The sequence below is a fragment of the Populus trichocarpa genome, chromosome 2 (assembly GCF_000002775.5).
Source record: "Populus trichocarpa isolate Nisqually-1 chromosome 2, P.trichocarpa_v4.1, whole genome shotgun sequence".
NCBI classification, from domain to species: domain Eukaryota; kingdom Viridiplantae; phylum Streptophyta; class Magnoliopsida; order Malpighiales; family Salicaceae; genus Populus; species Populus trichocarpa.
In genome coordinates this window covers 16,114,623-16,139,295 of record NC_037286.2, presented here as the reverse complement: position 1 = coordinate 16,139,295, position 24,673 = coordinate 16,114,623, and the positions used below count along the sequence as shown (strand labels likewise).

General features: G+C 33.0%; 4 protein-coding genes across 23 annotated transcripts; 2 read left to right on the top strand and 2 right to left on the bottom strand.

Annotated features, from left to right (window-relative positions):
* The first annotated feature begins 4,060 nt into the window (after positions 1 to 4,060).
* LOC7460441 (arginine--tRNA ligase, chloroplastic/mitochondrial) lies at positions 4,061 to 9,907 on the top strand. Of its 2 annotated transcripts, none has more exons than XM_024596025.2 (18): positions 4,061 to 4,279; positions 4,370 to 4,431; positions 4,514 to 4,650; positions 4,737 to 4,815; positions 4,936 to 5,037; positions 5,219 to 5,434; positions 5,774 to 5,854; positions 6,007 to 6,090; positions 6,205 to 6,309; positions 6,487 to 6,665; positions 6,757 to 6,841; positions 7,095 to 7,281; positions 7,469 to 7,538; positions 8,309 to 8,378; positions 8,550 to 8,639; positions 9,109 to 9,177; positions 9,297 to 9,395; positions 9,672 to 9,907. In XM_024596025.2, the coding sequence occupies exons 1-18, from the start codon at positions 4,171 to 4,173 to the stop codon at positions 9,780 to 9,782; spliced, it is 1,935 nt and encodes a 644-aa protein (XP_024451793.2). In that variant the 5' UTR covers positions 4,061 to 4,170; the 3' UTR covers positions 9,783 to 9,907. The 2 variants fall into 2 exon arrangements, with proteins under 2 accessions (XP_024451793.2, XP_002301499.2); XM_002301463.4 differs by having other exon boundaries at positions 4,111 to 4,279; positions 4,366 to 4,431.
* A 2,262-nt stretch (positions 9,908 to 12,169) lies between these two features.
* LOC7478862 (uncharacterized) lies at positions 12,170 to 14,835 on the top strand. Of its 5 annotated transcripts, none has more exons than XM_024594510.2 (3): positions 12,170 to 12,463; positions 12,678 to 12,751; positions 13,771 to 14,835. In XM_024594510.2, the coding sequence occupies exons 1-3, from the start codon at positions 12,305 to 12,307 to the stop codon at positions 14,327 to 14,329; spliced, it is 792 nt and encodes a 263-aa protein (XP_024450278.2). In that variant the 5' UTR covers positions 12,170 to 12,304; the 3' UTR covers positions 14,330 to 14,835. The 5 variants fall into 5 exon arrangements, with proteins under 5 accessions (XP_024450278.2, XP_002301500.4, XP_024450280.2 ...); XM_002301464.4 differs by having other exon boundaries at positions 12,175 to 12,463; positions 12,678 to 12,775; XM_024594512.2 differs by having other exon boundaries at positions 12,290 to 12,458; positions 12,678 to 12,775.
* Positions 14,836 to 16,359: 1,524 nt separating this feature from the next.
* LOC7478863 (probable protein disulfide-isomerase A6) lies at positions 16,360 to 19,948 on the bottom strand. Its single transcript, XM_002302714.4, has 11 exons — positions 19,711 to 19,948; positions 19,371 to 19,455; positions 19,114 to 19,211; positions 18,973 to 19,028; positions 18,651 to 18,768; positions 18,492 to 18,519; positions 17,840 to 17,931; positions 17,587 to 17,743; positions 17,376 to 17,500; positions 17,114 to 17,213; positions 16,360 to 16,845 (listed from the first exon to the last, which is right to left on the bottom strand). Exons 1-11 carry the CDS (start codon positions 19,863 to 19,865, stop codon positions 16,780 to 16,782), a joined length of 1,080 nt encoding a protein of 359 aa, XP_002302750.1. The 5' UTR covers positions 19,866 to 19,948; the 3' UTR covers positions 16,360 to 16,779.
* A 1,385-nt stretch (positions 19,949 to 21,333) lies between these two features.
* Positions 21,334 to 24,673, bottom strand: LOC7460442 (uncharacterized). 15 transcript variants are annotated; one of them, XM_024594602.2, is made up of 7 exons: positions 24,494 to 24,673; positions 24,362 to 24,413; positions 23,755 to 23,929; positions 23,554 to 23,655; positions 23,132 to 23,455; positions 22,748 to 23,004; positions 21,334 to 21,859 (listed from the first exon to the last, which is right to left on the bottom strand). In XM_024594602.2, the coding sequence occupies exons 1-7, from the start codon at positions 24,537 to 24,539 to the stop codon at positions 21,616 to 21,618; spliced, it is 1,200 nt and encodes a 399-aa protein (XP_024450370.1). In that variant the 5' UTR covers positions 24,540 to 24,673; the 3' UTR covers positions 21,334 to 21,615. The 15 variants fall into 15 exon arrangements, with proteins under 15 accessions (XP_024450370.1, XP_024450372.1, XP_024450376.1 ...); XM_024594604.2 differs by having other exon boundaries at positions 23,132 to 23,452; XM_024594608.2 differs by having other exon boundaries at positions 23,132 to 23,449.

Genomic DNA, 24,673 nt, shown 5'->3' with positions numbered 1-24,673 from the left:
TATTTTTAATATAGACTTTATATGTCGTGTATTTAATTTTTATTTTGTTCAATAATTTTAGGCTCATGCACTATTGTGTGCTAGGTAAATTTTTTCAACATAAAACATAGTGGTAGGATAAAAAAAATTCAAGACCAATTCAATTACTAATTTAAATAACATGAATAAAAAAAATATAACAACAATAAATAAATTGAAAAAATAAATAAAAAGAATTAGATCTAAACTCATTCAGATTATCAAACAACCAAATATTGAAAAATAAAAATATATATATAAAAAAGGGCTTATTAAACTGGATGAACTCACAAACTCCGTGATTATAAGCATAAGACCGAGATAATGTCATGAAAAAAAAAACAAGTAAAAGAGTTTGAAGGAATAAATTGAAATAAATCAATTTTTAAAAAAGACAAAAAATATCAATTCGTGTTAATCTTTGAAACTAATGATTATAGTCATGAACCTAAGGCCCCGTTTATTTGCTGGAAAGTAGTTTTTTTTTGGAAAGTGAATTCCGGAAAAGTATTTTCCGATGTTTGGTAGTGTAATGGAAAATAAGTTGGAAAACACTTTCCAGTGTTTGGTTATGTCATGGAAAATGAGCTGGAAAATAACTTATTAATGTTTTATTTTTCTCAAGTTTATTAAAATAATGAGGAACAAATCTTACAAATTAAAAAGTTGAATGAGAATGAAATTGAAAAAAAATATAATTTCATAAATTATCTCAAATAAAATAAATAATAATCAAAATAATAGAGATCAAATCTAAAAATTTTAAAAAAATGAAAGGTGAATAAATTAAAATAATAATAATTAACATTTCATAAATTATTTCAAATAAAATAAGTAACAATCAAAAAAATAAGGACCAAATTTGATAGATAAAAAATTTCAATAAAAAAATAATAAGAAAAAAGCAAATAACAATTATAAAAATAAGGACCAAAATTCATATAAAAATTAAATTTTAAGAGATGGAATTGAAAAATAAATATTCAAAACAAATTATATATAGCAATCAAAAATATATATTAAAACATTTAATCTCATGTAGCAGGAAGCCTTTTAGAGTTTCTTTTATTAAATTAATGGCAGTAAAATTTGTATAAGAAGAAAAATAATTTGGATTCCATTCAAACAAGATATTTCACAAAATATTATTCAATAACAATCAAAAGCAATAAGAATAAATATAAAAAAAATAGATGATTTAAAATAATAATAATAAAAAATGCATATCTCTAATTAAAACCCTTTACCAATGTTCTCCATTTTTTTCCCACTTCAATAACAAGAATATTTGTTTTTTAAGACATTTCATCATAATCATAAAACAAGTTTTAACTAGAAATAGTAATATAACTAGTTACATGACCCGCGCGATGCTGCGGGTTAATTTTTTTAACATAAAAAAAAATTTAAAAAAATTAAAATTTAAAAGTATTAGGTCTTTCTGCAAAGTTATACCCAAGAATATTGGGTTTGGCTGCAACGCTTGACCCAAGAGTAATATTTATAATATTAATAATAATATTAAACTTACATGACTTAAGTTTAAGTGAGTCTGACTGCAACACCGGACCCAAGAGCATTGGATGTGAGTCTGACTATAAGGTCGTGTCATAAAAGTGTGATAATTAAATAGATTAATTAAAAAGAAAAAAATCAATAGAAAGAAAAAAAAACTAATGAAGAAAAATAAAAAAATTAATATTAACAAACTAAATTAAAAAAAAATTCATTAAAAGAAAAATAACGAAAAAAAAAAACAAAAAAAAAAGACAGCTACAGTACTTTTTAGGATATGTTATAATATAATAGAATAATAATAATAATATAATTATATTAATGGGAAAGTCTAAAAAGCGTGGGGAAAGCTATACTACTTTCTCCATGCCTTTTAGAGTATTCTATAATAATTATTTTAACGTCACAAATGTATTAAAAAATTTAAGAACAATAGATTACTTGTGTGTTGTCTTGAGAAATTTTTTAATAATATTATTAAACCTAACTTAGAAGATCAATTTAAAAACTCTCAAACCTGACTACTTGCTTGACCTAGATTTAAAATCAAGGTGGGAGTTGCTATAATGCGACCCCATTGACCTGGCTGGCCTAGATACGACCTCATCGATGAGGTGAAAATATAGTTTGATTTAAAATTTTATTTCAAGACAATATCTTAATATTTTTTTAATATCAAAATGATAATATTTTGGATCAATCCGAGTTTATTTGTTAAACAATTAAAGTTTTGAATTTTATTGGGTTTAATAATTTTGTGTTTTGAAAACTATTTTTATCGAATTATATGATAATAAAATAAGTATGAGCAAAAAAGTCACTGGATAAGATTTAAGAAAACAAATCAAGAAGTGTTATATATAAAAAATGCTTGCTAATGTTTTTAAAAGATTGCCACAAAACTAAGTCAAAATTCAATGATATTTAATAAAACATTATCTTTAATATATTTTTTATTAATTAATTTTGATGAAATATAATTAAAAAAAAGAAAAAAAATAATGATAGAGACCCTAACAAATAAAGCTAGGCCTACGCGTTGCCTGCTCTTTAAAAATTAAATCAAATAATGTGTCGTTTACTAGTGTAATATAATTTCCACTCACCTAAGGTGGCTAGAAAGTCAACCTCTATTTTTCTTGCTAAGAAAACTTATTTTAAACTCTTTTTTTTTTCCACTTGAAAACACTTAGAAAAAAAATAATAATAGAGACCCTAACAAATAAAGCTAGGCCTACGCGTTGCCCGCTCTTTAAAAATCAAATCAAATAATATGTCGTTTACCAGTGTAATATAATTTTCACTGAGGTGGCTAGAAAGTCAACATCTATTTCTTTTTGCTAAGAAAACTTATTTTAAACTCTTTTTTTTTTTATTTGAAAACACTTAGGAAACATACCCGAAAAACTTAATAAATATATATCTAATCTCAAACCAACCTTTAATCAATCAAAAATAAAAACACTCCGATTCATAAATAAATCTTAAGCCCCGATCTATATATTTTTTTTGTTAAGATGAAAAGATAAAAATACAATTTCTTTCATCAAATAAAAATTATTGATAATAAATTCAATTTTTTTGTGTGGTTATTACACCGTAGCTAACTAGTTGTCTTTTCTCTCATTCCATTGTTTATGATGACACACTCTCTCTTAGTTTTTAAATTGAGGGATTGAAACATGATAAAAAATAAAGTTTTAAATAACAAAATAAAATTCCAAAATTAAAAAGAAAAAAAATAGGTATTGAAATTTTAAAATCCATGCTTCATGTGCTAAAAAGATGTTGCTTTTTGGTTAAAAGGTTTAATATGGTCCCAAATTTTCAATTATTTTTTAATAAAACATTGCATTTTCTTATGCCAATAGAGTATTAACTTAATATTAGAATAATTTTAAAGACCGTGAAAATAATATAGTAATTTATTTGAAATAAATTATTAATTTTAAATCTCAATAATAACTGTAAAGATAAAAAACAAAGTTAGTGATGAAAATAAAAAAAATACTTGAATAATAAAAAATAAAAAAGTATTCAAATTATTTTCTCTTTTACTTTGAAATTCTGATAAGTTTATTTTTTTTAAAAAATATATTGAAAAGCTAAGATAAACAAATATCTAGTGTAGGTTTAATAATATGATATATGTGTTTTTTAAAAATATTTTTTAATTGAAAATATATCAAATAATATTTTTTATTTTTAATCTAATTATACTAAAACCATAAAAAAAATATATTGAAAAGCTAAGATAAACAAATATCTAGTGTCGGTTTAATAATATGATATATGTGTTTTTTAAAAATATTTTTTAATTGAAAATATATCAAATAATATTTTTTATTTTTAATCTAATTATACTAAAACCATAAAAAAAATTAATTTATTACAGATAGTTTAAAAGCAAGGTTTTTTTTTTTTATTATTGTAATTTGAAAAGCAAATTTAACTAATAATATGTGGTTACCATAAAATAAAAAAAAATACGGACCCGAATTTTTGAGGTTCCATTGGCAGACGCTGTCGTTTGGCTCCAGGGTTTCAAGACTTCGTCCCCAAGCGTTTCTTACCTCCATTTCTCCATAGCCGCCACAGCACTACTTGCAAAAAGCGAAGCGAATAATTAAATAAGGGATGATACCCTCCTGCTTAAACCTACAGCTAACTCCACTCTTTCCCTCCCCATTTCTCTCCGTCAATCGACTCTCTCTGCTACCCTCTTCTACTTTCCCTGCCTTTGCTGGTTAGCCTTCTCTCTCCCTTTCGATTCCTTTTTTATTTTACTTCGTTTTATTTTTTCTTTAATTTTTTATTTATTGTGAAACAAAGACAGCGAAATCTAGAAGACTTGCTTTTGCAGCAACAAAGGCGCCATCAATTTCAACCATGGCAGCTGTAAGTCTATTTTGTAATTTCTTTAACCTAGAGCGGTGAATATTTCTTACAGTGTCTAATATTTTTAGAAGAAAATGCTCAGGAACAAGGGAATGCTGGAAATTTAAAGCAGAAATTAGCAAAATTATTTCAGTTATCACTTGAAGCAACAGTTCCAGGTGAGCCTGATATCGAACCGCTGGTTGCTGCTTGCACTGCCAAATTTGGGGACTACCAATGGTACTACAAACACTACTCTAGAATTATTCTTTTGCTGTAATTAGTTATAATATTTTAATTCCAAAATGATATGGTATTTACTGCAGTAATAATGCGATGGGCCTCTGGTCGAAAATCAAAGGCCGCCCAGGAATTGAATTCAGGGGACCCCCAGCAGTTGGACAGGTATGCTTTGGATTTTTTTTTCCTTAAGTAAAATATTTCTGTTACTTTTTTTTGAAAAAATAAACACGGACAGCTTTTCTGTTCTTGTATAATGATTTTCTTTTTTATTGTTTTTGACAGGCTATCATGAAAAATCTTCCTCAGTCTGAAATGATAGAATCATGCTCCGTGGCTGGTCCTGGATTTGTGAATGTTGTGTTGTCTAAAAATTGGATGGCTAAGGTGTTTGGAAATTGTCCAATTTTTGTTTTGTTTTCAATGCTTTACATTTTGTGATCAATTTCAATTTCATTTTTTTTCTTTTTATTTAATTTTTAGAATGTGCATCTGCATTGTTGATATTGTATCAATGGTTCTGATATTACTGGCATAGATTACTTAGGTTAGTTTGTTGTGGCTGCAGAACATTCAAAAGATGCTAGTTGACGGTATTGAGACTTGGGCACCAAAACTTTCCATTAAGAGAGCCGTGGTTGACTTTTCCTCACCCAATATTGCTAAAGAAATGCATGTTGGCCATCTGAGGTCGACTATTATTGGTGACACTCTAGCAAGCATGCTTGAATTTTCAAACGTTGAAGTTCTTCGGCGAAACCATGTTGGTGATTGGGGGACACAGGTTAATTCTGATTTCTGATACTTTGCAATCAATGTAATTTTATTTCCCATGCATTATAAAAGCTTCAGTGGTTCATCTATTTTCTGTAACCGTGTGCACTACATTAACTTATAGACCCTCTGTATCATTTATCTTTGATATATCTCATAGTAAATAACATGGATGACCTGTATTTTTTGTGGTATTGTTCTTGTAAGAACATTTTTGAACAGATGTTGATGCTTAGAAGATTCTTATTATCTCCTTGGTTTCCATAGGACTTGACAATTTCTAATGTATACTGCTTTTGGCCCCTCTCCCAACAACATCTAGCTAACAAATTTGCTATGTGCTTTGCAGTTTGGTATGTTGATTGAATTCCTCTTTGAAAAATTTCCAAACTTTGAAGATGTTAATGAAACAGCCATTGGTGATTTACAGGTGATTCAAAACACTATAGATCTATCAATTATGAAAATTAGAGAGTTGAAGTGGGGTTTCCCTACCTTGCCTCTAGATACCAATGATTTATAGAACAATAAATCCCATGCTAGGAGTTGATGTGATAGTAACCTGACTGATGTCATGTTTAGGCATTCTATAAGGAATCAAAACAGAGGTTCGATGTTGATGCAGAATTTAAGGATAGGGCACAAAAGGCAGTGGTTCGCCTTCAGGTAAATTGATCACAATTGACTTGAGGGAGTCATAAGTTTGACATCTTGTGTTATATCTTTGGAATCTAAAACTTCCTGATGTTTAAGCATTGAATTACATCCATTTGTACACAGAGTGGAGAACAAATGTACCGAAAAGCATGGGCACAGATCTGTGAAATTAGCAGGAGGGAGTTTGATCAGGTCTATCAACGACTTGGAGTTCACCTAGAGGAAAAGGTATATTTTAGCTTTTTGTGTAATGCTTCTGAGGGCACCAACCTGAAACATTTTTAACTGCATGAACATTTAGCACAGGGTGATTTGGGATTATCTAGTTTCTGTTCATCCTACTTATTTAATCTCTATCAAGATCTGATGTTACTATACCATTTGCACACTCGTCCTTGTTTGCAGGGAGAAAGCTTTTACAATCCATATATTCCTGGAGTTATTGAAGCACTAACCAATCAAGGATTAGTTGAAGAAAGCAAAGGTGCTCGTGTGATATTTATTGAAGGGATTAACATACCCCTTATTGTGGTGAAGAGTGATGGTGGTTACAATTATGCTTCTACTGATATGACTGCTCTATGGTTGGTATTTCCTACTTTGCTTATGGACTTCGTACATCTTTTAGATAACCGATTCAATTTATTAATCATTGGAAATGTTGCTTGTATATAGGTATCGCCTTACTGAAGAGAAAGCTGAGTGGATTATTTATGTTACTGATGTTGGCCAACAGCAACACTTTGATATGTTTTTCAAAGTATGTATCATTTGCATATCTTCTCTGGTGTATCATGTTTGATTATGCTCTTAATTTCTTTGTGTTACTTTTTATTTACCATATGCAAGTTCTTTTTTCCCCTTTCATCTGTTACCTCTAAATGTCAATATTCATAACTGGTTATTTATTTCAAATTTTCCATGTGATGCTTCTTTAAATACTCGAGGTAGTGCTATTTTTAATTTGAGATTGGATGTAGGAGGTCTAACATTCTTTTGGCTACCTGATACAGGCTGCCAAACGTGCAGGTTGGCTCCCAGCTGATGATAGGCAGTACCCTAAAGCTAGCCATGTTGGTTTTGGTCTTGTTCTTGGAGAAGATGGGAAACGATTTAGAACTCGCTCTACTGAAGTGGTTCGGTTAGCTGATTTACTTGATGAAGCCAAGACTCGCAGCAAAGCAGCACTTATCGAGCGTGGTATGATAACTTGAATGATCTTTGATGAACATGTGTCAAATTTTACATGTCTTCCTTGTAACACAGGTCTCTTTATCTTCCTTATATTTGTACATGGAGTGGTTCACCTCTTTTCATGATGAATTGCTTCCACTTGGCCTTTTTCTTAACTTTGAGAGTTTGAAGATATGCTCTATATCCTTGACAGGTAAGGCTGCAGAATGGACTGAAGAGGAGCTTGAGCAAACTGCCGAAGCAGTTGGTTATGGTGCTGTGAAGTAAGCTGTATATTCTACTTTGGCTTGACTTTTCTTTAGCAGTCTATTTTGTCATCAGAATCATCATCACTGGTTGATTTGTTGGTGTCTGTTTTCTTACATGTGATGTGATTGAGAAACTTGGAGAAATAAGGGTTGGGGGCTATTGAAGAGAGAGTTCAGGAGTTGTGGTTGAGACTTGGTTGAGAATAATTAGTTTTGATGGAAAAAGATAAATATATGAATGAGAACATGCTGAAGGAGCTCTGGCTGGAGGAAAGGCACATTTAAAGTTCAGATAATTATGATGATATGGGGTTTTGAATGTGAATCAATGGGACGAATTGAGAGTTATAATAGTTTGAAGGAAACTATGTTTCACTTTGATTATATGAGGGTTTTGGCGTGTAACACCTATAAGCTATCATCACTGACAAAATGATATCATAATTATTAGGCCTGATTAGCTTGTGACTTGACTTTCAAATGATTAGAGCTTAGTTTTATTAGGTGAATCATGATTTTCCGACCCAAGAAAAAATTAAGTTGCCAAATCTGAAAATTAGGTGAAACTGGCCAGCTCTATGTTTTTATGAGGCTGCATCATCCATAATCTCATGAAGAATAGTTATTATCAGTACCTGCTCGGATGGTTTTAGTCTCTGGAACTGAACTGGATTGCTATTTGTTCCATTTCCATTTACACCATTATTTTGTGGTATGATTATATTTCAGAACTAGAATATCAATGCCTCTTTTGACAACGTTAAATCTTTAACATTTCATGGCAGGTATGCTGACCTGAAGAACAACAGATTGACCAATTACACATTTGATTTTGATCAAATGCTCAACGATAAGGTGAATATGCCATTTCTTGCTTGCTTGTTACTTTGTGAGTTGGTTATTATAGGGATGACTGCCTGTTGTTATCGAGGAATGAGGACCACTCCTGTCTCTCTCATTGTCATTTTATATTATTTATGATCACCCCTACCAGTACCTGTTTCTTACCTTTGAAAATTTATGCAGGGCAATACTGCTGTTTATTTGTTGTATGCACATGCTCGGATCTGTTCAATTATCAGGAAATCTGGTAAAGACACGGGGGAGCTGAAGAAGGTAAGTATTCAGTTTAGTTGAAAACTGTCTCACTGTTCCTGTTACTGTTGCATTTCAGTATTCATAAGACATGTAGACATCTTTTTTTTCTTTCTGTGACGTGACAGCCCATGATTAATGCCCACTTGGAGTCTGTCACAAGACTTATTTTAGAAGCTACTTGTTGTAATCATTTTTGATCTTGGGTGTTTCGGCGCTACTAGTGCAATATTGAATCTTCCGATTGAGAATATATTTCAATGGTTGTGCTGCTTGCTAGTTTTCTGCTTAATCTGTTCACCCAAATTTCTTGTAAAACCAACAATTAGGTGGCCTTGTGTTTCTTATTTTGTTGCTTTCTTGAAAGTTTTTCATCACATGGGATGATGCAACTAGATAATTCTTGCCATGAGAGAAGTGGTGGTTAACAATCTCAACTTGTGACGTTTGATGTTATGTTTTGGTTCTCATATCTGTTCTGATTATGCAGACTGGGAAGATAGTGTTGGATCATGCTGATGAACGTGCGCTGGGGCTTCATTTGCTACAATTTGCTGAGGTGAGACAAGTTTTTATAGAACCAATCTGTCCTTTACCCTTTTTAACTTGCTTGCTTGCATTATATTGATTATCTTGCAAGTTTTGAGTGTATCAATTCATTTATAATGTCCTTTGCAGGTTGTTGAGGAGGCCTGTACTAACCTACTGCCAAATGTGCTGTGTGAATACCTCTATAATTTATCTGAAAACTACACAAGATTTTATTCCAATTGCCAGGTATGATTGAACAATGATTGGTCTTTATACCAGTGTTAGAACTACGATTGTCAACGCTTCTGACATGCACTTGCTTGCTGTTCAATTGGATGGATGACATGGGATGAGTTAGCCATCTCAATGCTTGTACTAGTATACCATATCCTATGTTTTGTCTTCATTTCTCACATAAAAACACTAGCAATATTGCACACTAAGTTAAGGTTCTAATACATGATACTAATGGAAAATACAATCTCTAGAGATTTAAAAAATCTTTGTTGGAAAATTGTGCAGGTTGTTGGTTCAGCAGAAGAAACTAGTAGACTCTTGTTATGTGAAGCAACGGCTGTGGTGATGAGGAAATGTTTTTTCCTTCTTGGTATTAAACCTGTTTACAAGATATAACATCACATGCCCATGATGAAGAGCTCTAATACTTATAGCACGTTCATAATTGTATTAGACCCTATTGGCAGATTTTGTTGGACGAATTCAATGTGCAATTGATGAAGCATTAGGTTTTCGATTTATACTAGATAGTCCTTGCTATGCTGCGAGCTGATTTTTCCTAACCTAAAAATAGGATGCCCTGCAATTACAATTCAAGCAAACTTGGGTTAACTTTAATAACATGCGAAAAGACAGGGAAAAAAAATTACAAAGCATCTAATGTTGTTGAAGAAAAAAATTCGAATTAATTCGAGTTAATTTAACTATCTTAAAAAATTAGAATTTTGAATGTAGCTAGTAAAAAGTTTAACGAAAAAATCATTAAAAAAAACATAGAATGAAAGTGACAGAAGGTTAATAAAAAATTTAAGTTAAATTGGGTTAAATTTAATAACTTGTTTTCAATATAACCTAACATTAATAATTTGTTCTCAATATATTAATAACTTGTTTTCAATATAACCTAGTAGAAAAAATACTATAAAAGTGAGAACTTTTTACGAAAGAGCTTAAGAGTTAATAATTTAACGTTAAATAATAAAATTGAAAATAAATTAATGTAAAAAAAAAAACTTAAAGGGAAAAAAATACCAAGTCAATCCGAGTTAATTCGATTAAATCGCCAACTTGCAACACGATATTAAGATAAAAAAATTAGACTTTTAAAAGGACATAGCAAAAAAAACCCAAGTAACTCATGCTAACTTGACTAATAAGCACTCGGGATAACCCAATATAAAAAAAAATAAAAAGAATCACAAATTTTTTTCAAGGGTTAATAACTTAATACTAAATGATAAAATTGAAAAAAACAAAATTAATTTCATAAAAAAAAATATTAAGGAAAAAAAATCTAAGTCAATCCAAGTTAACTCAATTAACCTGTTACCTAGGATATAAGATTAAGTTAACCCAACAAAAAAAAATAGAACAAACAATGAAGCTAATAATATAATAACTAAATGTCAAATGATGAATTAATTTTTTTTTTAATAAATGATTTAAAAAAAAACCGAACTTAAATCGAGTCTGGGTCATGAGATGTGGATTACCTAGCAGGAAGGCAATTATAAAAATGTTTTTTTGTTTTTTGTAAGATGATGTTTTTATTTTTTATTTTAATTTTTTACCCTTTTTTGAAGTTTTGCTTTGTTATTTTTCTAGTATGACTTGTTTTTTTTTACTTCCTTTGCATTTTGTTTTCTAATATATATATATTAATTTATTTTTTATGAGGTTATTTCAAACTCATGATCCAAACTGCGAGTTTGACGAGTTAACTCAATTGACTCGAGTTTTTTTTTTCCTTTTCCTGATTGACTTCTCCTCTCATTTCAATTTCATTTTTCAACATTAGGTTAATAGGGAATTAGACTTCATGATTTATTTCAGTCTATTTTCTATGAGGTTATCCCCTTCTCATGACTCGGGTTACGGGCTTGACAAGTTAACCCTAATTGACCCGAGTTGTTTTTTTGTGTGTTTTTTTAACTGTGTTTTTTTTTTAAAATTTATTTTTCAACATTGAGTTTATTGAAAATTAGACTTTATAATTTTTTCGATTTACTTTCTATTGGGTTATCCTTGTTTATGACCGGATCATGATTTTGACAGGTTAACCAGTGTTAACGCGGATCATTTTTTTGGGTCTTTTTTTAATATTTTTCAGTTTTATCCTTCAACATTGGATTTATTCAAAATTAAATTTTATAATTTATTTTAATTTGCTTTCTATAAAGTTATCATAATCTCATAATTTAGTATGCAAATCGAAAGGTTAACTCGATTTAATCCAATATATTGTTGCCTCAGTATTTATTAAAATATATCATTTTAAATATTTATTTTGAGTCAAATTATCTTATTACCGGTTAACAAGAGAACCAAATTATATTGGATAAATTTCCTCACCATTTATTTTTTTTCTATTAAAAAAACATTAATAAAACCAAAATATTTTTTTACATTAAAAAAAACTTAAACTTACTCGCAGTATGATGCATGTCAATTATCTAGTCACGTCTAGACCTGATTTGATCTCCATAGATATATCCTCCGCGCTAAAGTCATAAAATTCTCACATGTTGGGTTGCTCAGTGCCCAGCCTAACCTAATCTCACATCTTGTTTTGTTTTTTTGTTTTTTTTGTTTTTGACAGAAATGCTGTTTTTTTAATAATTATTTTTATTTAAAAAATAAATTTAATATATTAATTTAAAAAATAAATAAAAAATTATTTTAACTTATTTTTTTAAAAATATTTTAAAAAATAACTTATGTGGAATACACTTTTACGATGAGAGGTTATTCGTGGTCTTTCTTTTATCGAGTCTTGACCAAACCTTTTCACTTTCCTCGTTTTTCTCTTATCTTTCGACATTAACTCCAACGGTAACATAAACAAATGAAACATTTCCATCTTAAACGAGGTTAGAGATTTGAGTAAAAAGACAATATATATAATATAGCAGAAATTAATGGGTTCGGATTCGAACGCAGTCCCATCAGCATCAGCTTCAGCATCGACATCGACATCGACATCAACACCATCGACACCAAATGGGAAGCGAAGTAGAGACCCTGAAGATGAGGTCTACCTTGACAATCTCCATTCTCACAAGCGTTACCTCAGTGAAGTTTGTTCCTTTCTTTTCTGTAATTCTAATATTTAGCAGTATGGGTTTTCTTTTCTTTAATTCTTTTGCTGACAACCGGCCACCCTTTCCCTTCCCTTGAGGCTCTTGAATTGGCTTTTATTTTAATCTTTCTCGTTATACTTTTTTAATTTTCTTCATCGTTTCTTTGGGGTTTAATTTTGGGCTGAAAAATTGTTAACTTTTTTGGTTGCAGATAATGGCATCTAGTTTGAATGGATTAACGGTCGGAGACCCACTCCAGGACAATCTTATGGAATCTCCTGCCAGGTCTGACACCATGTTTTTTGCCAGGTGATTTTTTTTTACTACTCATAATACTAAAATGAAAAAGTTTTCAAGTACTAATACTTTGGTTTTGGAACTTCTGTGCCGTTTCCTTAAATATTAGTCGATGGATTGCATAACCACTCTACTAAAATTACAACTTGATAAGTTCATATTTCCTGAAACAGGAAGTTGTCATTTGATAGCCTCATAATTTGAAGCTCTTTTATAGATATCCTATACAAATCTGTGGATTATGGCAATAATCATTGATGGACTCAGGCTGCTGTTTTTATCCTCAAATCATTATACTGAGAGATGTTTGTTGACCGTGGTTTATAACAGTTTTGTGACTTAGAGTAAAGAGATTCCTTTTAAGTAAATACTGGTAGGAAATTTTCGGTAATGAAATTTGCAGTTTGCCTAGGGATTTGGCTGCATATTATCTACTATTTGCTTATGCAAAATCAAATCCCGGGGATCAGGTGCTGGGGTATGCTCTATGCAATCTCTGTGATGGCAATAGAGGCATTACCCTTCATCCTGGCCTTCAAGTTGGACTTGAGGTTGATGTCCTGTCATGTGCTTTAATAGATTTGAGTCACCAAATTCTGTTCTTTTGGTTCAATAGCTCCAAGTGGGAAGTATTGTTTCATTGACTTGGGAACAAAGAAGTCTTTAAGGGGGTGGTCAGAATGCCAAATTGTCATAGAAATTGCTGTTTGAAGTTTTCGTAATCTGAAAAAAATGTGATTGATAGATCAAACCATTGGCTAGATAAAATAATTGATTTCATATTTAAATTGTTGGGGCCTGCCGTCACTACTGGTAAGCAGGGCTTGATTCATGTTCTTTTTTGGTAGATAATTTATTCGAAAGATTCGCTTCTACCTTGAATTGTGCCATAGGCTGATAAGACTCTTCATTTTTTGATCTGGCTGATTGAGAGGAAAACCATCTATTTTATTTTTATTCTGTTTTTAATACTTGTTCACTTTGTTTCCTCACATTTATCATTTCAGGGATGAAATGTCCTTGCAATATTCACCAATGTCAGAAGACTTTGATGACTCTAGATTTTGCGAGACCCCTATAAATGCTTGCTCGCCTCAATCTGAAAGTCTACCCGGCAGTCCAGTTTCTCCATATAGGTACCAAAGACCACTTTGTGGATTCTCTTCTGCTCCTTATAGCAGCTCTTTCTCTTCACATGGATGCAGTGTCACTTCTTCACAGCCTCGTCAACGAGGCTCAGATTCTGAGGGCCGGTTTCCGTCATCACCTAGTGATATATGCCACTCAGCTGACCTGAGGAGGGCTGCTCTCCTGCGTTCTGTGCAGATGAGAACACAACCTACTGGTTCATCATCCTTTGAATTGCCATTTAGTTCAGGACACGAGCCTGGATCAAACATGGAAGCTGAAGAGCGGCCATGCTCATATATGAAATCCTTGGTTGAAGAGAGGGAGTATCCACTCGAGGAGTGTTCTTCAATGAGCATCTCAGAACCTGAATTTAATGAAGAGAAGGCGTGTCGGGTTTTAAATATGAATATAAAAGGGGATGACTCTGGAGGTTAAATACTTTCGGATTTGTATTTGCAGACCCAACCACCAACTCTGACCATATCTTGTGCACCTATACTGAAGTGGTTTGGAGTAACTTATCAGTGACTAGCTTGCCATGACAGATTTTGGTTAATAACCATATCATGGATCGCATTTGAGGCTCATATGAGGTCCAATGCTGAATAGCACTTCCGGTTTAACTGCTGGCTGTTTCACTATCCTCCACCCTCCTCCTCCAATGGGGGCCTCTGATTTAACTTATAAATTGCTGTGTAATATCTGGTGTATACATATTTGCTAGTGGAAAAATCTGGCCAAAGCTTAACTCATGAAGCTATTGACAAAATCTGGCCATAGCTTAGGTCAGTGCTGCTGTAACTTCTGATGTATACATTTTGTATTTGCGACATTCACCCTTTGCTCCGCTTTCCCTTCCTTTTGTCTTGGTTGTATAACAGTTTCGAGATTTTGATGAATTGCAATGCCATTGGCCATACAGGCTAGAACTGATGCTTAAACTGTTACGTTGTCCATTTATTTGTCCATGTTTCAAAATCCAACATATATAAATAACTCAGTTATATAGGTAATGAGATAATGATTAGTTAATATGTTAAAGTACATGAATTTCATTTTTTTAGTCTTAGGATTTTTAGACTTGTGGTAAAAATTTTAATATCTACAAAAATAGTTTCATTCAGGGAGGTTTAAAGATCATCCGATAATAAAATCAGTATATATGAGTATATATGGAAAAGACAATAAATGTTTTAAGATAATAAATGATTTAAAAGAGTTTTAAATTCAAGAAACAAAGATATTTGTTCTTGAGTTTTAAATAGGCTAATACTTTGAAATCTATAAGAGTTCATCTTACGAATTAAAAAATTTTGAACCTTTATCTAGATAGTTCAGGAGGTATTTCCACATCTGAATCTTGTTGTTTTTAGAGAAGGGAAGGACAAGAAAGTCCTTTCCTTTTGACGGTATTAATAAGAGACAAATATCTCTTACATATATTAATGAGATAGTAAGTATGGTAAGTCTTTTAAGATACAATGTATACACCTATGAGTATAAGAAAATCATTAGATCAATACGAATGATTATTCTAGATGAAGAGACATGACGGTTTATCATACATTCAATACTTTTATTTCAAGAAATCATTTAGGATTGGATACATAACCTTAGAATTTGATAATGGTAGAATCCAAATACTTTGGATCTGGTATATTTACCAAACCCACGCTACTTTCAGCTTTGTTAACTGTCAAACTCAAGTTCTTTGAGTTTAGTATGTTTGTCAGACTCATATTGACTTATTCTTGACTAATTGTCAAGTACAAGTTTTATTGTCTGTCATTATTATCAGACCAGACTCCTTTAAACCTGGCTAACTTCCAAACCAAAATTATTTTGCATGCCAGATCCATTTTATTTTATTAAGATTTTTTTCTATTTATAAAAAGTCATCATCCTGCCTGCGTATACTTTTGTCTTTACGATGCTTAGCCAGTGTGGCCTTGCTCTTTGGAGTTGCGGGCTTTGGTGGATTTGAGATCTTGATTCAATGGAAAGAGGTCGGGCAGATACCATCACCATAGGCTGTTCACGCTCAGCGTTTCATGTCTTCCAGAACTAAAAACATAAAGACCATTGTCAAACGATCGATAGACGAGCACTCAAAAGTTGCTTGATTCGTTTGGGGCAACTTACAATTGAGAACACGTGTTATAACTTGTACTAGTGGACAATAGAACACGCAAGGCAGCCAAATAAACAGGCCAGCTACATAATTATTTCCCCTCTACAGAGACAACTTTTGTGATTGCAAACTAAATGTAATTTTTCTAAAATACAGGGACCAAAACAACTTCAAGTAAGGAACAGGTGTAAATAAAAACCAAATGATCTTGTTCAGTGCATGATCACTTAACAAGCAAGCGCAACTTGGGTCGAGCTCTCTACAGAAAAGGGATGATTTTAGGTGTAAACATCAATACGATCATCGCCAGTTAACAATGGCGAGGGCTTCCAAATTATTCCAGAACAGACACAATTCATATAATAGCCAACAAGGAAGATCCATACAGGCTAAACTTGCAGAGCATAACTAAACTTCTCAAGATTCTTGATCATACGTTCAATCGATCACAACAGATCAATTGGCAGATATTCACTTGTCTAATGCGAGATTCATTTGAAAATTAGAAGTTTCTCCACTGAAAATAAAAGGTACAAAAGTAAAAATTAAGGCATATAAATATACTTCACGAGCCAGTTAAGGTTTCTCAAAATCATTTCGTTATAATGAACCTGCTCAGTCGAAATCCAAGGGATACAGATTTTAACTGCGAGAAGAAGACTTGCCCAGATTACTTCAAAGTGAAGGTTGGGGTTGGGTAGCTGGATGATGTTTACCCCCAAAACATAGACGAGTTAAACAAAAGATCAGGAGATCAAGCAAAAGTTGATAGAATGTTCTTCTTCAGGGTGAATTCATCTGCCTTTGCCGGGCTTATTGACTGCACCATCAACAAAAGAAAATATAAGATCAATTAACAGTCATCACAATTTTCACGTAATTACTCAAAACTCATTTTCTACTCATGCAAAAGTTCTTATCATGATCTGTCATCCAAACCTCCCAATTGGAGTTCTCTAAAATATCATGAAAGCCCTACGGTATGATTATGTATGATCTTATTATGAATATTGTTCATAATATAGCTGTTCGACTCCCTTTACAAACATGGCATGCTTCAACTAAGAGAGACAATCTATCAATCTTACCTTTTCAAGCATACGCTGCAGCCGCTCAATCTCATTCTTGGCATAACCAGCACCTTTCACCATACAAGTCTTGGCCGCCTTCAAATAAATCTTTCCATGCCTATAAACATGGAATAACATGTGGTTAAGTTTTCCATTCACCAGAGATTTAACAAGAATAAAGTCAATTGCAAAAGACATGACAGCTTTGAGTGATTTTGTAAGGATATCAATACAAGCCAAAATGAATTTTAAACACTAGCGTGACCATGCCATGAAGTACCTTGCTGTGGAACCCTTGAGTTTCTCAACTTCCTCTTCAATTCGGGAAAAGACTGCTTTCTTCTCATCATCACCAGCAGCTACAAACTCTTTTACCAAGGCATCCAAACTTTCAACTATACCAGCCTATCAAGTACATAAACATAACACGATTAAAAGATTCGGTCAACAACAACAAAAGGATTAAACTTCCATATTTTGTGATAACTAACCTTGGAGGTCAGTTGTCCTTTACCATCGCGACTAGTTCCAGCCTTTTCATTGATGAAAGCAACAAAGTCATCCAAATCTCTCCCACCCTCGTACTCTTCCCCGGCTTTGTTTCCTTTTGGAAAGAACTTCAATGTAGGGAATCCACTTACTCCATACCTGAATGTAGTGTAGATCATTAGCATTGTCCGCTCCTAATGTGGAGAACCCTTTTCACAAAAAAATAATTAGCTAACCGGAAAAGTTTGCCCTTACTTTTCAGCTAGATCCCTATATTTGTCAGCCTCTAGATTGGCAACCACGACATCTTCCTCAGATTTAAATGCTGTGGCTACCTTTTCATAAATCTGAAGGAACAAACCAGCAAATTCCAGATCGTCAAATTGTGCAGGAAAGACCCAGATAGAACCATGAACAACAATGGGCGCATGAACACGCACGCACTCACCCACTCATGTGATTTACAAACTTGCCTAGTATTTGGGCAAGTTAGCATTATGCCCACTTTTAAGTTGGATGTAATACATCCTTTAACTTAAAACTCTTCAAGGCTATACGTGTCAAACCATTAAAAGCTAAAAAATTAGACCTAAACTCTCTCCCAGATGTATAGTGTTCGATCATCTCTCTCTTTCTCCACCACATCCTTCTTATCTCACATTATGGCTTTTCACATATAACCTTACAGAAAATTAAAAGAACTCTTTCAATAGGCAAAAGAATCACAGAAATAGACACAAGCAACAAAGAGCAAAGAGGTGAGAGAGAGAGAAGATAAGTGAAGAGGAGAGAGTTGGCTTTTATTTATTTGTTTATTTAGTGAATCACATATTCCTACATACGTGCATGCACACACACACACACACAAATTATAAAGGGAATGGAAGGAAGAAGGAGCTGTACATACAGGAGCTAGGTTTTTGCAATGGCCACACCTGTAAGAAGTAGAAGTTGTAAATCACCAACATATAACACCTTCAAGACTGAGATAAAGGGAGATTTAACAAAAACTCAAGATTACTATGGTTACTAACAGTGGTCAGCATACAAAAGGATGGGAGCTTACCAGGGTGCGTAAAACTCAACCAAAACATCTTTGTTTTCATCCAAGACAATATCATTAAAATTATCAGCAGTTAGCACCACTACACTGGATGTAACTGCCGCTATCTTCACATTTGACCCTGTAAATAACATAGCCCATGAGAAACCTCTAGTGTTTTTTTCCAGTTCACATGATGCTGATGGCGAGATTACAGAAGTATTGCTTTTGTAAAACAATTCCTTGAAGATGCAATAAGTCAAAGACTACAGCAGATAGACCAGTTTTATCAGATACGCTTAGGGGAGAAGGGGGATTAATTTAAAAAAAGAAGAAAAAGCAGTACCTCCTTCATTATTGACAAACTCAGCTAGTGCTTCTGCGGTTCGTGGTCCTTCATACCTATTGTATATAAACCACAAATTCGCATTTCATGTAAGGCATTAAATTTGGACATTCTATCGGTGAAGTTTAATAAAATTCTCACTTTTTAGGTTCGAGCGATCCTTTAGGAAACCATTGAAGAGTTGGGTATCCAGAGACCCCATATTTGCTGCATACACCTTTATGCTCATCACAGTCCACCTGCACCACATCATCAACAATTCACACAGTGACGAAGTAAGGTGAGGTGTCAATAAATCTCTGACAAAAACAGCAGCTCCTATTTTCCAGCAAGGATCAAAATAGTTATTTGCGTTGACCAATATGAAGAAAAATACAATGAATAATAACAAGGCTGACCTTTCCGATCAAAACAGCCTTTGCCTTCTTAAAGCTGCTTCCAAGCTTCTCATATTCAGGAGCTAGCTTTTTACAGTGCCCACACCTATTACATTCAAAATTACAATTTCGTCCTTCTCACCAAATTCTTGAATGATCCCGCTAAAATTCATTAATCATTTCTTTAACTAATGGCTAATCACATGATTCGTAATAATATGAAAAAACTAGATTAATTAAAATAGCAAAATCACAAACAGATCTATGGATCAACCAATCACGATCATTTCAGCATCTAAAGAACTAATCTCAGCTTAATAAAAACTAGGATGATTTGAGAGATCAACTAAGAATCACTGACCATGGAGCGTAGAACTCAACGAGAGCGCCTTTGTCCTGACCGACTTCCTTCTCGAAGTTATCTTCTGTTAACACAACAACATCGTCTGCTAAGGCTGAAACGGCTAACAAAGCCATGGTGCCAAAGGCATACCAGATCTGATTACACCTCTCCATTTTCTTCCTCGTTTCTTTTTTTCTCTGCTTTTTGTTTCTTGCTCTTAGCTAAAAGGGAATTAAAAGAGGTATTTATATGCCAATTCCTGCAGTAGGATTTTTTAAATGAAAGTTGATAGAGGAAAGCCATTTATTTACCATGTGCTTTATCCGAGGTGGAATAATTTGATTTGTTGAAATGACGAACCGTGATATTTTCTTTGAGCCGTACATGGTTGAATTTCTTGTTTTCCTAGGGTGACGTTTTCTTATTACATGGCAGGGTATGAGAGGTCGAAATGTTCAAATCCACGTATAATATTTTTTTCTTTCCTTTTTACGAAAAATGATGCCGCATTGATTCTGTTTTGAGAAGTACTAGATCATTGGCTCTCCAACGGAAGAATGCCATCAAAATAACATGGATTATTAGGAAAAATTAAAAAAAAAAAAAATTCAAAACAAATGATTTAGGTAAATTTATTTTAATTTGTCAAATTTATAATTCAAATTATAAAATTAGGATAATTTTATAAAAAATAAATTATAAAATTTAATTCTCAATCAATTTAATATTAAAAGATAAAAAAGAAAAACAACTCAAGTTGGTCATGGTTAACACGCCAAGTTCATGACCTGAGTCATGAGACTGAAATAACCTTATAGAAAATAAATTAAATAATAAACCCGAGTCAACTCAGGTTAACTTATTAAATCCTTGATTTAGGTCATGAGAATAAAATAATTCTATAGAAAAAAAATTAAAATAACTTATGAAGCTTAATTTCTAATAAACTCATAGTTCTTGGGTTGTGAGATAATAATAGTTTCAAACCAAAATAAATTATCAAACTTAATTTTTAATCCATCAATATTAAAAAATGATACTGAAAATATACCAATTAAAAAAAAATTGAGTGAATCAGGTTAATTCATTAAACCCAAGACACATGTTATAAAATTAAGAAAACTTTATAAAAAATAAATTATAATAAATCATTAAACTCAATCTCCGATAAATCAAATATAAAAAATAAAATTTTAAATTTAATAAAAAAATTAAAAATAATAAAAATATATATTATTATAATAAATAACAGAGGTAACTTAAAGAAAAAACACCTTCTCTTCTAAAAAAGGCTAATCTTAAGGGTGTCGCGATCACTTCCTGTTCAATTTTTGGAAACAGATGGAAAACTTATTTCCTTTTGCATTTTTTCCCTTAAAAAGATAAAAATAAACGAACTATTATCACAACTTGAACTTTTTTTCAAGAACAAAATAAAATAAATATTGCAAATAGCACACGTTCGTGAGGTATTTGATCCGATCATTGAAAAAACCTTTTTTTTATTTTGCAATTATTGAATTGCAGCAAGCTCATTCCCCTTGAAGTTAAAACAAGGTGCAAAGGTTCTAAGCATATTTACTGAATCATATGTTAGCGCATGCTGGAACGTAAAAAAAAAACACCCCTAACTTCAACAGGTCGATAAAATCTTATGCCCTGAATATATATATGGATGGCAAAATTGTTTCTCATCATCTCTGTTAGCAAAGGTCAATCTGCAGCTACAGAAAGAGCTAAAAAAAACTCAGGTACACATATTGCCCTCAGAAAATGGAGCTACCATAAGCTTTTGATATAGCTGCCAAACCAAGAATTCTCTAGTTTGTGAACCTCCATCTAATAATGATTTATTAACTGAGCGTACCCTTCTCTCTCCTTTTCAATTTAGAGGATGAATATACCAGAATGTAAAAGCTCTAGTTAGTGTTTATTGCCGGTGCTCGGATGACTTTGAAGGTGCAGTAGCGCATGATACAGATACTCAAGGTCTTCTGCAAGCACTTGTGTCAGTGAAATTTGACTCTTCAACTCGTGTATTTTACCGCTAACCTCCAACCCCAAGTGCAGTTCAGCATTGTTGTCGTTGTTTGTGACCACAGCAGTGGGCATTACAGTTTGCAAACAAGCTGACCATTTGCAGGCATCCACAATTGTTTGGTTCAACCTAACAGCACAATGAAGAAATATGCTATTTTGAGCTGTTTGATTAATAAAGATAACATAACAACATCAAGATAAAGTAAATTTCATAACATACACAGGACACAGGAAAGTTGGCCTCAATTTAAAAACCTAATCAGATAATATATAGTGAATTCTTTCCCATTGTTAATTTGAAATCGCATTTTCCATTTCCACTTCAACTTCTTATAACACACCAGAAAAGAAAGTTTATGAGTAGAGGAAATCTCCCTGTGAGAGGGAAAAGCGAAAGGACTATTTCGTTATGCACTATTACATAAAATAATATTGCTCTAAAAAGCAAAGTTGTACTTCAACAAAATTAAATCATACATTTAATTGAAACAGTCACTATATAGTCCATTTAAACAGTAGTTTCATACACAACTATTTTGGGAAAAAAAAACACCATTGTATAGTAGATTAGCTAAGGGCTGAGGCACAAGTTTCAAGGGCAAACATCTAAAAAAGGGGGCAAATTTTAACTTCTAAACAAATAAGGGTTGTTATGAATTTTTAGGAAAAACTAAGGGGAGAAATTGCCCCCCTTCTCTTGTCAAGTCCATTATACAATAATAGTTTGGTAGATGCAGCAACTGCAAAAGGTATCAGCATCATCTAAATTTTTCTCTTTAACATAGGGATTTCAGGGGGGGGGGGAAAAAAGGGAACAGAGAGGCAGAAAAGGGAAAAACTTGAGAAAATATTGAAGGACCCTGAACGAAAGGGGAAATGCTTATAATAACTTCAACTTCAGCCAGATGAAACTAAGGAATTGGTGCCACCTCTGGGAGAAGAAACCACGTCCAGTTTAAATAACAAACAGAACAGAAAACATGGCTTTATCTTCATGAAAGGGATTGTTTCTTACCTTTTTTGTATCTTCTCTGTGTCTGATTTGCCCCTTATGCTAAATGAGGCATCCACGATATCTTTATCCCTCACCATCCCCTCCAAAGGACCACATGACATGCACAACGAGCGAATCAAAGAATCATCAGTTTCTGAGCTAACGTTACTAATTCTTAATGAAACAATATGTAGGACATGTAGAGGAAGAATTGGAAGGTTGAAGTTCTCCAATGTAATCCTACCAACTGACACTGCTCTATTCCTTGATTCCACACTCTTCAAAACAAAAAATAAAAGTACAATAAATCAATCCTGGTCAGACACTCGTGTAATAAGGAGAAGAGAACCGAGCGAGAAACAGAAACAGGATAGGCTTTGGAATCATATTACATTCATTAACTACCTCAAATTCAATATCACAACAGTCGAGTCCATTTGGAACAGCCCTCATGGAAGCATTTGAGATCTTCCCATAAGTTGACACTGCCTCTTTCAACCGGCGAAGATGGAGAAGAGAAGGTACATTCTCAATAGTAACTGATGTAGAACTTTTGAAGTTGGATGCATTTTTCTTAGCAAGTTTAGAACAAGAGGCATCAGTGTTGTTCTCAGGTTTGAGATGTGGAGTTGAAGCGCAATTATTCTGTTTCGAGAATGTGTTCACCAAATTCCTGATGCTTTCTGATGGCAAAGATGAAGCTTTTTTGGTACTGACACTATTCTGCTTCTTAAGCGAGGAATTAAGCTCAAGTCAAGTCACACTTGAAACTATTCAATTCAGTACAAACCAAGAGAGAAAGAGAGTCAGTTCTGATGGAAACATACCTTGGAAGCACAGTTATTCTGTTTTGAGGCTGTGCCCGTCAACTTCTCGATGCTTTCTGGTGGCAAAGATGAAGGTTTTTTGGTACTGATACTTCTCTGCTTCTTGAGCGAGGAATTAAGCTCAAGTCAAGTCACACTCGAAATTATTCAATCCAGTACAAATAGAGAGATAGAAAGAGAGTCAGTTCTGCAGAAACATACCTTGAAAGTTTCAGGTTTCTCTGTCATCAACATGGGAAATGTACCAACACTTTGTTCCACAGGCAGGCCCAACTCTGAGAAATCATCTTCTTCACCAGCACAGCTGTGTGTAGACCTAGTCAGACTTTCAATCCTCTCTAACTGAAAACTGGCGAATGGTCGAGCAGCAAAACATCTACCATCCACAGACCACTATAAATTCTCTAAATAATGAACAATCTTATTAACAGGCATGCAGAAATCCATGCCCAATCTGCTGCACAGTTGAGCTCCTATTAAATTTCAAAGTATAAACAGGCCCCAAGTTATCACTAAGATAGCATGAATTTTCAGTTATCCAAAATCTATAGACTCGCGATACAGTGGCTGCTACTGTCCCAATTCAGATACAGAGGAAATTTTGCCTTTAAGCTGAATCTACATTAAATGCCCTAATCGATACAAAGATTGGTTCAGAACACTGAAGCTGAATCAACCACGACGAAGATACACAAATTTGTTCAGAATTATGATAATTAAACAATTTGGAAAGCTAAAACCCTGATGGAATGAGTGGGTTCAGTAACACTATATCCAAACAAGTAGAAAATGTGTTTCGAGAAATTACCTGTCAAGCAAAGTGGAGCTTTTTGTTAGAGGATTTAAGCCGTATTCACCTGAATAAATTCAATTCAAATCAAGTAATTGTTCTCACTATTTCAAAACAAAGGGTTAGGGTTTTGTAAGGAATAGCTATTACCAGTGAATAAAGGGAGTAGAGTAGCTCGGAATCTACTCTTCATCATTTTTCACAGACTGGTGAGGGAACCAGGAGGGATCCGGTGATTGGTAGCTTAGACCATGAAGGTAACGGCAACGTCTTGGCTTTCTCCCAGCTCTAGCGGCATTTGCTTTTGAACCGACCCCGTGTGGTTAATTA

Excerpts from the sequence above, each read along its gene's own strand:
- LOC7460441 (XM_024596025.2), top strand. The coding sequence starts at position 4,171 with ATGATACCCTCCTGCTTAAACCTACAGCTAACTCCACTCTTTCCCTCC. Across the intron at positions 4,432-4,513 it reads CAATTTCAACCATGGCAGCT|GAACAAGGGAATGCTGGAAA; the intron begins GTAAGTCTATTT and ends GAAAATGCTCAG. Across the intron at positions 6,842-7,094 it reads ACTTTGATATGTTTTTCAAA|GCTGCCAAACGTGCAGGTTG; the intron begins GTATGTATCATT and ends TACCTGATACAG.
- LOC7478862 (XM_002301464.4), top strand. The coding sequence starts at position 12,305 with ATGGGTTCGGATTCGAACGCAGTCCCATCAGCATCAGCTTCAGCATCG. Across the intron at positions 12,464-12,677 it reads ACAAGCGTTACCTCAGTGAA|ATAATGGCATCTAGTTTGAA; the intron begins GTTTGTTCCTTT and ends TTTTGGTTGCAG. Across the intron at positions 12,776-13,770 it reads GACACCATGTTTTTTGCCAG|GGATGAAATGTCCTTGCAAT; the intron begins GTGATTTTTTTT and ends TTATCATTTCAG.
- LOC7478863 (XM_002302714.4), bottom strand. The coding sequence starts at position 19,865 with ATGGAGAGGTGTAATCAGATCTGGTATGCCTTTGGCACCATGGCTTTG. Across the intron at positions 18,769-18,972 it reads GTTTGTCAATAATGAAGGAG|GGTCAAATGTGAAGATAGCG; the intron begins GTACTGCTTTTT and ends TGTTATTTACAG. Across the intron at positions 17,214-17,375 it reads CTCAAGGGTTCCACAGCAAG|GCATGGAAAGATTTATTTGA; the intron begins GTACTTCATGGC and ends CCATGTTTATAG.
- LOC7460442 (XM_024594602.2), bottom strand. The coding sequence starts at position 24,539 with ATGATGAAGAGTAGATTCCGAGCTACTCTACTCCCTTTATTCACTG. Across the intron at positions 23,456-23,553 it reads AGAATAACTGTGCTTCCAAG|AAGCAGAATAGTGTCAGTAC; the intron begins GTATGTTTCCAT and ends TCCTCGCTTAAG. Across the intron at positions 23,005-23,131 it reads GTTGTGATATTGAATTTGAG|AGTGTGGAATCAAGGAATAG; the intron begins GTAGTTAATGAA and ends TTTGTTTTGAAG.